The 13,181-nt window shown below is 35.9% G+C and overlaps 1 protein-coding gene across 1 annotated transcript in view; it reads left to right on the top strand.

Annotated features, from left to right (window-relative positions):
* SHTN1 (shootin 1) overlaps positions 1-13,181 on the top strand; it is a 97,253-nt gene that overhangs the window by 40,387 nt on the left and 43,685 nt on the right. The window contains exons 7-10 of the mRNA XM_046652145.1: positions 609-690; positions 4,009-4,103; positions 9,205-9,351; positions 11,491-11,644. Of these exons, the coding sequence (XP_046508101.1) occupies positions 609-690; positions 4,009-4,103; positions 9,205-9,351; positions 11,491-11,644 (478 nt within the window). The remainder of the gene's footprint in view (positions 1-608; positions 691-4,008; positions 4,104-9,204; positions 9,352-11,490; positions 11,645-13,181) is intronic.

Genomic DNA, 13,181 nt, shown 5'->3' with positions numbered 1-13,181 from the left:
TTGAGATTTATCCATCCTGAAACATGTAGCTTTATTCTTTTTTTTTTTAACTGTCCTATGATATTCTCTTCTCCTGTTGATAGATGCCAAAAATTATTTCAGAAATTTAAGCTTTGGTGAGGGAAGACTTTCATATGTATTTTATTTAAGCCAAAAGTTTTCAGAGTTGAAAGTATTTTTTATTTTAAAAATTCATGTATGCTTTACTTAAGCCAAATGTCATCAACGTTTAAAATGAATACCAAAATTGAGTATTAGATCTCTGACTGAATGATTCATGTATTTTCTGGGTATTCTTTGGTTGTATTTTTGCATTAAAAATATCAATTATTTACATTGGGCAGCTAGAACACGTCCATGTTTAAGGACCAATGCCAATGCCATTTGGAATATGTAAATAGGTTCTCTACCAAATGTACATTCCAACTTAAAGAGCCACCATTGAGGCTGTAAGAAGCGCTTTAATAAAAGCCTAACACAGTGAAGCCAATTACTGGTTTAAATTGTAACTTCATTTGAAAGTTGAATAGCAATTTGAGTATCACACATCGCCATATGTCATGTTATAATTTTGGGTGTTTTCTCCCCTCAAAATCTCACATTTTTAGGTAAATAAAGTTAAACAAGAAAAAGATGTTTTAAATTCAGAAGTTCTTGAACAGAGAAAAGTCTTAGAAAAATGCAATCGAGGTATGTGTTTCCAGTCTCTTTTCTCAAATACATACGTAGTTTTATTTTGTTTACATGTATTTTATGTTGTTTTATACCTGTGCCTGAAGGTTCTTGTAGCAAGAATCTTCTTTGTTGTGTTTTCCTAACTTGTAGCAATGAATTGCTCTCATTCCTGTTATTTTATCGCCCATCTTAGAGTCTTGGATATTTAAAAGTGCTTTCACTGGGGGAACTCATACCCCACTCATTTTGAAACTTCAAACCTAAATACTGTTATGTCCTACATATATCCTGGGACCACGGCCATATGGGCCATCCCCTCAGTGTCTGTATATTTGGTAGGTTATGTAGTAAACCTCTCTTCAATCCAGGAGAGATTAGGATATCTACATAAATACGTGCCACATGGTATGATAAAATTTTAAATTAAGAGGATGTGGAAAATAGGACAAAGGGAAAGGAAGAGTGTATATTGATTTACAAAGTGCATACTTTCTCCAAGGTCTTGCGCATTTCCTACGTGTGTGCCTGAAATCTGGCTGTGAGCTAGCCTAGGGGCCAGTGTAACGAGAGATGAATGATCACCGATATGAATCACATAAAAATGAATCTCTCCATCAGGAGAAGCAGACTTGGTCTCATAGTGAGAAGGAAATTTCCCCAAAGGCTACTTTTAGAGAAAACTTTGTAATTTGATCCTACCATCCTTGTGGTAAAACACAGCATCAAGTCTCATGGGGCTCCTTCTGTCCCCTGGTTTAAGACGAGGGAATGATGCCAGAGTACAGTTCTGCGAACATAATTCTAAGAAAGGTGACTTATATGCTTTTTTTCTCCCTCAGCCATTCTCTTTCCTAGTTCGGAAGCTGCAACAGTAGAGGGAAATCTTCCAGACCCAGGGCCTTCCCTGTTGTTACCGGTTACGGTTCTCCATCTTTGCATCATTCGTGTATTGAGATTTTTAAGTAGATAAAGGACCTTGTAGTTAAGTGTGGGAGATGCACTAGATTATAACATTTCCTCAACTCTTTCTCCATTTAAGAAGATAGAAGTGGTGTAGAAGAATTTTTGGTCTTGATGCCCTGTGCTAGTAACAGAGGGTTCTATAAAGGTTAATCCGTGGTTCTTGCCTTCAGAGAGCCCCTTATCGAGGAGGAGAGAGAGATTATATAAATAAATACATGACGAGGACCAACCTAATTTCTTTCAGAATCCAAGTAAAAAGGGCCAGGACGTGTCAAAATTCACTTTTTTATTACAGTGTTCTGGGCATAGAAACTAGAGTCAATTATCTTGCCCGAGGCTTCAGATAGTCATTGTCGTCTTTGTTTTCATCATGAAATTTCTTTTTTTAATAGGTTTGAAAATCATTTAGCTCTCAGAGACCTATAATTCACATCACAAACCACCACTTATATTGCTTTACTTGAGTAAGACTATTAGTCTTTCCTCTGAGGAGGCAGTCAGTAGATTTACAGTACAGAGTTTGAAATTCTATGTTATTACTCAGCAAACCAGTCCTTAGTCAGTTAGGACTGAAGTGCCCTGGTGGAACATTGTATGAAAACAGCCATTAAGAGAGCCTTTTAAAAGATTTTATTGATATGACTCAGCTCGGAATTGAAAGTGCTGGCCAGAAGCAGATGTAGAGGCCAGAGTGATATCTACCTCTGTTGTGCCTAATTTGTAATGGCGTCATCACTCCCTCTGTGCTGTCTGTATCATTATTTAACAAAGTAGGCCACAAAATGTCAAAAAAGTAGCAAAGAATTCGTATTGCTTTTATTTGACAGGACTTTCTCTTTGACAGTGTCTGTCCGACAGTGGTTCTTTAATTCAAAGCTCTGACTCTGGGCCTGGATCCAAAGCTGTTTCTCTTCTTTGTAAACGTGGGAACCCTTGAAAATAACTTACGTATTTTTTTCTCTTTATTTATAAAAGCATAATATACTTTTTTTTGGTGGAAAGTATAGAATCATATAGAGGAAGGAAAAAAATCCCAACCTTTACAGTCCAGAGATAAGCACCACTAACATTTCAGTGTATATTCTTCCAATCTTAAACCCTATATGTACATTAAATTATTTATTAAATGTGTTTATAATATATATGGAAGACAAAGAAAATACCAGCAGAAGAAATATAAATATCTTTTTAGCCATTGGTACCTTACAAGCCCCTGAACATCCCTCTCTAGTCATACTCCTCCCTTGGATTTTTATCATTTCTTTTATTTACAGTTTTGCCAGATACTTAGATATACCTAAACAGCATACTGTTTAATTTTGCGTGTTTTTGAACTTTATATAAATGATAACATTTTGCACATGTCCTTCTGCAACTTTCTATGTTTGTGAGGTTCGTCTGTGTAGGAGAGCATTGCTGTGGTGCGTTTATTTTCACTGCTGTGTAACATTTAATTCAATGTCTATACCAGAATTCATTTATCCAGTATGCTGTTGGTGGACGTTTGAGTTTTTTCCAGTTTTTTGCTGACCTAAGTTAGGCTGTTATGAAAATTCTTATGCGTGTCTCTTGGTGTACATGTCTGAGAGTTTCATGAAGATATATGCCAAAGGTAAAATTTTATCTTTAGTTTTACTACATAATGCCAAATTACTTTTTAAGTAGATCTGTAAGTTTACACTCATGTAACCAGTGTGTTCGTTCCCAATGTTCTGTATCCTCTTCAAGCTTTATATGGTATATAAATCTTTATATGGTATATAAATCAATATGGTATATTGAATCTTTGGTTAGTATAAAAAAGTATCTGAGTTTTTACTTTTCATTTCCCTGATTACTAATGATGATGAGTATCTTTCCACATGTTTTTTGGCCTTTCACATGTTTCCTCTTCTGTGAAATACGTTGTTGGTGTGTTTTGTATGTGGCTTTTAAAAAATAAAAGTGAACTAATTTCTAAAAAATTTATCATAAATGTCTTTCCGTTAAGTAAATATGCTTCTTCAATATAATTTTGATGGCATAATAATATTTCCTGTACACGCCATATTTTACTGATCCTTCAATGTTAGACCATCTAGATTATTTCACTCTTTTTGGCAATGATGCAGAGAGAGCATCCTTGCATATGTTCATGAGAATAAATACCTTCCTAGAAGTGGAATTGAGTCAGAGAGTATGAATAGTTTTAGATTTTTGACTCACATTGCAACTTGCCCCCAAAAAGATTTTATCAATTTATATTCTAACGAGCAATGGATGAGGGTGCTTGTATGTCTGTTGAAAGAATCTTTTCAACACTATTTTCCATCCATAGTCCTGATAATCTGTGTGACATATCATCCATTTTCTATTCCTTGTCGTCTTCAGTGTCCATGCTAGCAGTAGAAGAGTATGAGGAAATGCAAGTAAACTTGGAACTGGAGAAGGACCTTCGAAAGAAAGCAGAGTCATTTGCACAAGAGGTAAGTATCTTGCAGGGACCTTGTTTTTTATTTTTTTAAAAACTTTGCAGATGACAAAATATTTTTTGAGGTTGAATAGAACTTGTTACTTTGATTAAGGATCAGCTGATTTAGAGAGGAGGCTACGGACTAGTATCCAGTTACTGAACTTGGTGTCTGAAGATCTGGGCTCAGATTTTGTCCACTGCAGTCAGTTACTAGTTGTATCACCTTAGAACAGTCCCTTAGCCTCCTAGGGCTTCTCTTTCACCATCTGTTAAATGGGTGATGATACCAGTCTAACCAAGAGGGTTTTAGAGACAAATGGCACGATTTTAAAAAGTCTTTTGTAAACTATAAAATGCTGTATAGGGGAAAGGAACTATATTTAGGGATACCCATAACTTGTCATGGAAAGTCCAGCTTGAACACAAGATTTTTGTATGTTTCAAGTAGCCTTAAGAATCTGGGTTACGTCTCCATCTGCCATCTCGATAACAGTATTGTGGTATTAGTATTTCTCTTCAGCTTCTATACAGTGCTCTCGTGTGAGCTGATTCTTCCACTTGCTGTGGAACATTGCCATGTTGTACATCCATTATCTCAGCCTTTCACCAGAGTAATGAGTTTCCTCTCATGTTAGAGATAAGCTTTGAGCTTCTTGTGTTCTGGCTTACCTTTGTGGACATGTAGTCACTGGGTATTCCCTGGCTCTGGGACTGGTTTCCAGGAAAATGATGAGGCACCAGTTGGCTGAACCATCACAACTCATGGAAGTGGAACTGATCCGCATGAGATTTTCATCACGTATAAAAATTCTGAATCTGTATGCATACTGAAGGTTGAAGGAAAGTAGCTAAGGGAAGGTAAAACATTCTTAGGTGGAAGTATTCAAGGTGTGGAAGGAAGACAAAGCATAGGGTTATGGGAATGACATTTGAAACTCAAGGTACGCTTTTGTGCAGGAGTCTTTCTGTGCTTGAATGTAGCTGTGTAGCAAAGAACTTTACAAAAGGTTTACTCCAAGAAGATCTGATTTGAAATCTTAGGATTCATTTCATCCAGAGAGTTTAATGAAAGGTGAGTAAATACTGTTCCCTTATTGCTTGGAATAAAGAAGAAAGAACTGAGGTGTGTCAGAGCCCTTTGGAAAAAGCTGCAGCAATATAAATAATGAAACGGAATAAACAGTTGAGGGGGAGGGAGAGTGGAGATAATGTGAAGACAACTCTATTGCAAAACTGAAAAGATTGACCAACTTTGACCCAAATGCCAGGGTTTTAATTTGAGAGACATTTTCAGTTCTCCATCTGTTGTTTGTAGAATGATGTTAAAATACAAAGCAGCTCAAAGAAAAACTTGAAGGCCATGTAGTGGCATAGAAGATAGACGGGAGAAGCAAGATTCCACTAAGAAAATGAAAATGAATGGTTTCCTCTGCCATTCACTTGGTAGTGGTTAGTGGAAACAATCATGCTGACAGATTAGCCCAGAAAGAGGAGATAGAAGTTTGCGGAAGGAAAGCAAGAGCTGTGGCACTTATGTTACTGGTAGCATAAATATTTGCAAGGGTGCTCAGTAATTTCACAATATCTAAGTTTGATCTACACAATAGTGAGAAGAAAACGATTTTTTAAAATAAAGCTAGATTAAAACCAGTATATCTTCCCGTTTGCATGGTTTACAAATTCTCAGGTTTTCAACAGATAACTACTGCTAAAAGGTATATGGCTTGGGTTAATAAGAGAAATATCCCTCTGGAGCCAGCCCAGTGGCAGAGTGGTTAAGTTCGTGTGCTCCACTTTGGGGTTTGCAGGTTCGGATCCTGGGCATGGACTTGGCACCGCTTGTCAAGCCACACTGTGGTGGCATCCAACATAAAATAGAGGAAGATTGGCACAGCTGTTAGCTCAGGGACAATCTTCCTCACACACACGAATAAGAGAAGTACCCCTCTTTTACATTTTGTTTCTTAGTCCATCCAGCAAACGGGTTAAGCCAGACACTGTGCTGATAGTGGGAATATCATGGTGAAGGAAGCAAATAGGATCCCTGTCCTTGTGGAGCTTACAGTCTAAAGCCTTAGAAATCAATTTTTAAAGTTAATTTACTTTATATTTTTTATTACAAAAGGACTATATATGCCTTGCAAAAAATACAATCCATTCTCAAATGTGTAAAGTAAAAATCGAAAGTTTCTCCTCCACTCCTACTCCCGCTTGTCCATTTAAAGAACAAAAACCAAAACATGATCCCCCTCAACAAGGAAGAAACAGCCAGTTGTCTTCATAAGTATGTTAGGTTTTTGTATTTCTTCTACATAATTTCAGTTTTAAATGACTTTCCTCTATTTTTTTAGTATATTTGTGTTAATATTCAGTAAGTTTTTCTTTTCTTTTTTCTTTTTATTTATTTTTTATTATTTTATTTTATTTTTTTTTTTGAGGAAGATTAGCCCTGAGCTAACTTCTGCCACTAATCCTCCTCTTTTTGTTGAGGAAAACTGGCCCTGAGCTAACATCCATGCCCATCTTCCTCTACTTTATATGTGGGACGCCTACCACAGCATGGCTTGCCAAGCAGTGTATAGGTCCACACCCGAGATCCAAACCAGTGAACCCCAGGCTGACGAAGCAGAACATGCAAGCTTAACCACTGCACCACTGGGCTGGCCCTTTTCTTTTCTTTTTTAAAGGTGTGGATACCTTGTTCAATATGTAGTTCCAGTGTACTGTGAGAGTATTATGTAATCAATTCTTTTTTCTTTCCAAACAACTCAGATGATATTTTAATGTTGTTTGGAGAGAATGTATTATATATTAATGACAAAAGATTTTCTTCTCATTCTTTGAAATAAGTTATGAAATTTCTCTGAAATTCTGGTACATGTGATATTATTTGTCTATTAATAGAACAGCTTCATAACTCTGACCAACAAGTTCTTACTGTAGCTAAAAACCAGATTTATTAGCATTTTGGTATTGAATTTTCTTTAGATACATCTTTGGAAAGGCGTTATGTAGGATATTTTATTTTAGTGTCTTAAAGGCTAGAAAAGGCAGTCTAATGAGTAATTTTTTTCACGTTACCGTTGTTATTTAAAGGAATTTCTTTTCTATCTGTTCTTTTCATCTTATTACTATTTAGAGATTGTTACTGGGTTTTGCAAAAGAAAATTCACATTTATTAATGTTCCTAAGACATAGTCTTTACTCTTTTCTCTCTAAAATAGCAAAATTGAGATAATTTTTAATCATGTAAGCAAGTTTTCCTGAGTGCTGCATGGAAAAGGGGAACTATCCTTTTTCCCCGAGAGAACCAAAGCGCAGAGAATTGGTGCAGTGAGTGGCATCTCCACCCTCCGCGTTGACGCCAGCTTGTGCCCTGCGTTGTTTTACTGCTGAGGTCACTGCCCAGTGCCTGCCTCCTCTCTGCCTGCTCCTGGCCGCCGAGCACTCTTGGTGTAAGGCCTCGCTTGCTGGAAAGCCAGAGAACCTCACTTACTTCAGCAGCTATTAGCAAGCCTTTCATGTTGACTCTGAGGTATTTCCTAAGACACCAGCAAGGGACCCCAACCAGTTAACTGTTAAGAGAGAAAAATATATAAAAAAGAAATTACTATAATAATAATACTAACCTGAAATAACTCATTTCGATTATACCATTGGTCTAAAATTAAGATACTGGGGCCCGCCCTGTGGCTGAGTGGTTAAGTTAGGGCACTCCGCTTCAGTGGCCCAAGGTTTCTCTGGTTTGGATCCTGGGCGCAGACCTAGCACCACTCATCAAGCCGTGCTGAGGCAGCATCCCACACAGCAGAGGCAGAGGGCCTACAACTGGAATATACAGCTATGTACTGGAGGGGGAGCTTTGGGGAGAAGAAGAAACAAACAAAGTGAAACAAAAGATTAGCAACAGATGTTAGCTCAGGTGCCAATCTTTACAAAAAAAAAAAATTTAAGATGCTGTGATGAATATTGATTACCCTTCCCTAGTATGTTGACACCTCTGGTCTCACGTTTCGGTAGCCTGGCACTGCCCACGCACACATGTGTTCATTCACGCTATCTCTATACCGCTCCTTCTTACACTGAAAGAGGAGTCAACTGGAAGAAGAATGTAAATTTCACTTTAAAATGCTGTTAAGAGTCTGAAAATGTAAAGTCTACTATAAAATGGGACTAATTTTGGAGTTTGTAAAACATTTCATGCTTGGAGTCACCCATTGGCTAACTTCTGTAGGGTATTAGGAAAAGGAATAACAGGCGAATAGAAAATAATATTGTTTCACTCATGTAAAGTTGTGAAGGTTAAATGAATCATATATGTAAATTGCTTAATAAAGTGCTCAATAAATATTAATATACCTTTTCCCTTCTCCTTTTTATCCTCCTACTGTTAACTACTTTCATTACTAGGGAAAAACTAATCTGTTTAAAACAAAACATTGGGTCTAATACATAGCAGAGAAAGGAGGTTACCCAGGTAGTTAAGAGCTTGGGTTTGTAAATCAGTCAGATTGGGGTTTAAATCCTGGTTTTGCCACTTATATGTGTCCTTAGGAAAGTTGCTTAACCCCTCTGAGCCTCAGTTACCTTATTAGTAAAAATAGGATAGTAATAGTATCTATTTGACCATGTTATTCTAAGGATCAGGTGATATGATATGTGTAAAATGATTACCACCATATCTATTACATAATGTTCAGTGCATTTCAGCTATTCGTAGTAGAAACATTTAACTCGTAGGATTGATTTAAGGATTAAAATGATGTGTATAAAAAATTTAATAGAGTACGTGGCACAAGATAAGTTCTTGATAAATATTAGCTACTACTGTTAGTGTTAATGTATTTTAAAGCAGTTATAAAATATTAAAAACCGAAGTGTAGGACTAAGTGATTGTATGTATACCTTGTTGGGGTAACGGTACTGGAGATTGTATGAAAGTTATGAATGAATGAAATAGCCGTCATTCCTTCCGAAACTGTTATACTATACAATTCAGAAATCGCCTTTAACTTCTTAATAAAAGCTCCACATCCTTTCCTTTTGCTCAAGTTTCTGTTGAGGAGATATGTGAGGTTGATCGGTATATACGTTTTTGTAATTAACTTTTGCAGATGTTCATTGAACAAAACAAGCTCAAGAGACAAAGCTACCTTCTGCTCCAGAACTCTGCTCCTGACCAACAGCTTTTGAAAGCTTTAGATGAAAATGCAAAACTCACCCAGCTCCTTGAAGAAGAGAGAATTCAACATCAGCAAAAGGTAACAGATTTTCTTCTGGAGTCTTGATACACACACACACACACACACACACACACACACACTCAAAGTGAGAGGAGTCAGTTCAGTCACTTACAGTTCCATATTTTGCCTAAGTCTTTCCAGTCTCTTCACCTTTTAGAAAAAAATAACTGTCAAAGGAACTTAGTGTGTGAAATTTATAGTGCGCTATTGTAGACTTTATAGTGATCTTTAAACTGTCCAAAAGGTCAGAAGAAGTGAGGGAAAGAGAGAAAACTCAAAAAGAGCTTGGATAATGCACATAATGCCCAGTTTGGAAGCCTGTGAATTCACTGAGTTTTTTGGAGACTGCATACACTAGGAGAATGTATTAGTCTCAGAGAGCGTGTTGGAGAGCATAGATTTTATTCAAAGAGGGAGGAGAAGTCTGTGCTGGTAGCAATTGTTCGCTTAAAGAAAATTTCTGATTTTGTAAACTTGCACAAATGTGTATGGTTAAAGACATCCTAAGTGGTTATTTCAGCGTGTTTGAGTGGAGCTATTCCAGCTGACGCAGCCTACCTCTGTATGCTAGGCGGAAAGGGTAGTCATCGTGGTAGGTGAGAAGGAGGCGGAGAGGAGGAGAGGCGAAGAGGTGGAACAAAGGCTTTCAAGTTAAAGAAACCACTTAAGAAAAATTACATCAATATTTATGCTACTTACAATGTACCTACTTTGTGAAGGAAAGGCTGTTAGCTGCTATTTATCATCACCTGTCGAAGTCTCTTTAAGCAACAGTATTGACATTTAATCCTTGAAAGTTCTGAAGTTTCTACTAAGTTGGTTGTGAGGTAGCGTTGATTATTTCTTCCTCAGTAAGAAATGTTGGTGTATTCCTAGAGCATCTCCAGATGAATAGGTGGTAACCGTGGTTGCCCCTGGGAAAGAGGACTGGGGAATAGACAGGAAGGAAAGAATTTTTTCTGTCCTCATATGCGGGAATTACCTTTTCAAAATAAAGAGAGCATCAAAGAATGTTTATTTTTATTTAGCTTATGCTAGAATTTTTTGTTTCTGAAAAGTCCTGTTCCTTTGGTTCACTCATTTAGTAAATAGCACATGCCCAGAACCTATGGGACTAAATTGTTGTGTGTATATCTTGCTGGGGTAGTGGGAGAGGTCCTGAAGATTAAAGTTATGAATGAAATTATAGCAATCAGTACTTCTAAAGCTGCTACACTATAACTACAGTTATTCTGTATAATCTTTCATGTGTGTGGTTTAAAATATTTTTTACCTGTCTGTGAGTTCCCTTGCAGATTCAGCAGTCTTTTAAACACAGCTGTATTGTTTTTATGATTATAAAAATAACATATAATTCTTCTAATAAGCAAATTTTAAAAATACAGAGAAAGTTAAAAAGAACATTAAAATTACCCCAGAATCCCATATTTTGGTGCATATTGAAACTTTATGTAAATATATAATTTTGTGACTATAGTTTAAGTGGAATCATACCATGCATACTGTTCTATTACCTGATTTTTTTTCAATTGGTAGTCTATCTTCACATGTCACTGTATAGTGAGCTATGTGATTTTAAATGGTTATATAGTATTTTATTTAATGAACATGCTGTCATTTATTAAATCAACAATATTGCTGGACATTTAGGTTATTTCCAGTGTTTCCCTGTTATGAACACTTTAGTGAATATATTTGAACATTTGTCTATTTTTTTTAAAACAAATTCTAAAAGTAGTATTACTGAATCAAAGGAACTTTCCTCCTCCTTTCTTTCTTTTTTTTTAAGATTGTTGATATTTGTTACCAAGTTGTTCCCCCAGGGTTGTTTTTAATAGTACTTGAATTTTTCTCTGGAAAATAGGTATGAAAATATTAATATATTTTAAATTATTTTTAAGGTATTATTTTACTTTTTTAAAATTCATGTTTAAAATTAAATTATCTGGGACATAGGTCTCCAATAAATTTATGTTGAATCAAATAGCTGATAATGATTTTAGGTATTATCTGTATCCAAGAATTTGCGTGGTATTTAAGATGAATTGGAATCTCTTTGCTATGAAGTGCAAAGTAAAAGGGAGACGTTAATTTTTTCCCTTTATTTTCCTCGACAAAGGAAAAACTATATCATAAAAGTCTCTGTATAACTTTTAGGTCAAAGAATTACAAGAGCAGCTAGAAAATGAAACACTGCACAAAGAGATCCACAATCTCAAACAGCAACTGGAGCTTCTAGAAGAAGATAAAAAGGAATTGGAATCGAAATATCAGAATTCTGAGGAGAAAGCCAGAAATTTAAAGCATTCCGGTAAAAGCATTGAGTAGGCTACTGTCTTATTATTAATCTGTGAATCTCTCATGCCCAGTACAAAACCTGGCATACACTCAATCCAGAACATTTACTGAATGCTGTAGAAAATTACCAAGATTTGTTTTTAAATTCCTTCATTGCTAACTGTTGCAGTTCAGTGGAATGGCTGCTGTAATCAAATGATCGACAAATATTTAAACTTCTTTTTTGGATTCAGAGCCTTTGTGAGTGCTTATCCCATACAGCATTAAGAGACAGAAAAAATACAGAAAGATACCTTTAATATGGGAAGACCAAAAATTTCAGCATTTCTCAAGGCTTTAGAGATGAGTGTTCTTTAAGAGCTTATTTTATTCGTTTTAAGTGCATTTTAAAAAAGAAACTTTTGGGGTTCTTACTACCTTCATCTTTGGTGTTTAATTATATACATGATAATACTTTGAATGTCACACCTAACAATAAAATGGGCAACAATATATATATTAAATGGAAAAACTTTTAAAACACCAGGGGATACTTAAATCAAAGGATTTATTCATTCAACTGTAGAAGGCTTTACAGGAATGTGTGAGTTAGATTATTGCACAGGGATAAGTAATAAGTTTCTGTTGGAAGGTAGGTAATTTAAGGAGGCAGGTATTTCCTTTATAACAGCTTCAGTATTCACTTCAGATATTTTTGGATAATTTTATACTAGAATTTTGAAATCTGTATAGAAGAACCAAGTAGGCTTTTTTCCTTTAAAAAATATTCAGTACTTTCTAATCCACAGTGGAAATTAATTACAATTTATTTTTTTTTCAATTTATTTAAAATTAAGAAATATTGCATTCTTTTTTGTGTATATCAGGGCAGCCTGTAGCCAAAGCCACCTTTATTATACATGGAGGGGGTAGACATTAGAGGTATTTGAGATTCGGTTTTGAACATGTTTTATTTAGTATCTACTGTGTGTGTACCCAGCCTTACCCTAGGGTTCTATAAGAAATATAGAAGAAAAGAAACCATGCCTTTTGTCCTTGAAGAACTCAGACTCCCTTTGGAGAGAGAGACAAATGCATATGAAATAACTAGAGGATTCTTGGTGTTGGAGAGAGGATAATCCACACTGCTTATTTAAGTGTTGAGAGTAAAAACAATTGGATAGATCTTTGAGGGTACAGTCAGTTGTGGAGAAAGTGGAATGGCTGTGGAGAGGCAGAGCTATTCCTGGGTGCCAACAGTATTTAGTACCTATATATAGCCCATTAGATTCCATATTTGAAGTATTTGCATCCGTGATAAAATATAAATTTAAATTGACGTCAGATACTTTGTCTTGAACAGCACCAAGCATAGGTCCTTTCATATTGTTGGTGCTTAGTAAATACCTGTTTCATGAATGTCTTGAATGAACTGAATGAATAGATTATATTTCCAGAATGCTCTTCGAAAGAGCAAAAAGTTTCTGAGTTAGAAACATTTGAGAGTCTGAATTTGGTTTAAATCAAGAACTCCAGGATTTGTAGTTTTTGAAGGAAATTAAGTGGAAGAG

The sequence above is a fragment of the Equus quagga genome, chromosome 2, assembly GCF_021613505.1.
Source record: "Equus quagga isolate Etosha38 chromosome 2, UCLA_HA_Equagga_1.0, whole genome shotgun sequence".
Taxonomy (NCBI): Eukaryota; Metazoa; Chordata; class Mammalia; order Perissodactyla; family Equidae; genus Equus; species Equus quagga.
Note: the sequence above shows the minus strand (reverse complement) of the source record. Positions and strands in the feature narration are given on the sequence as shown.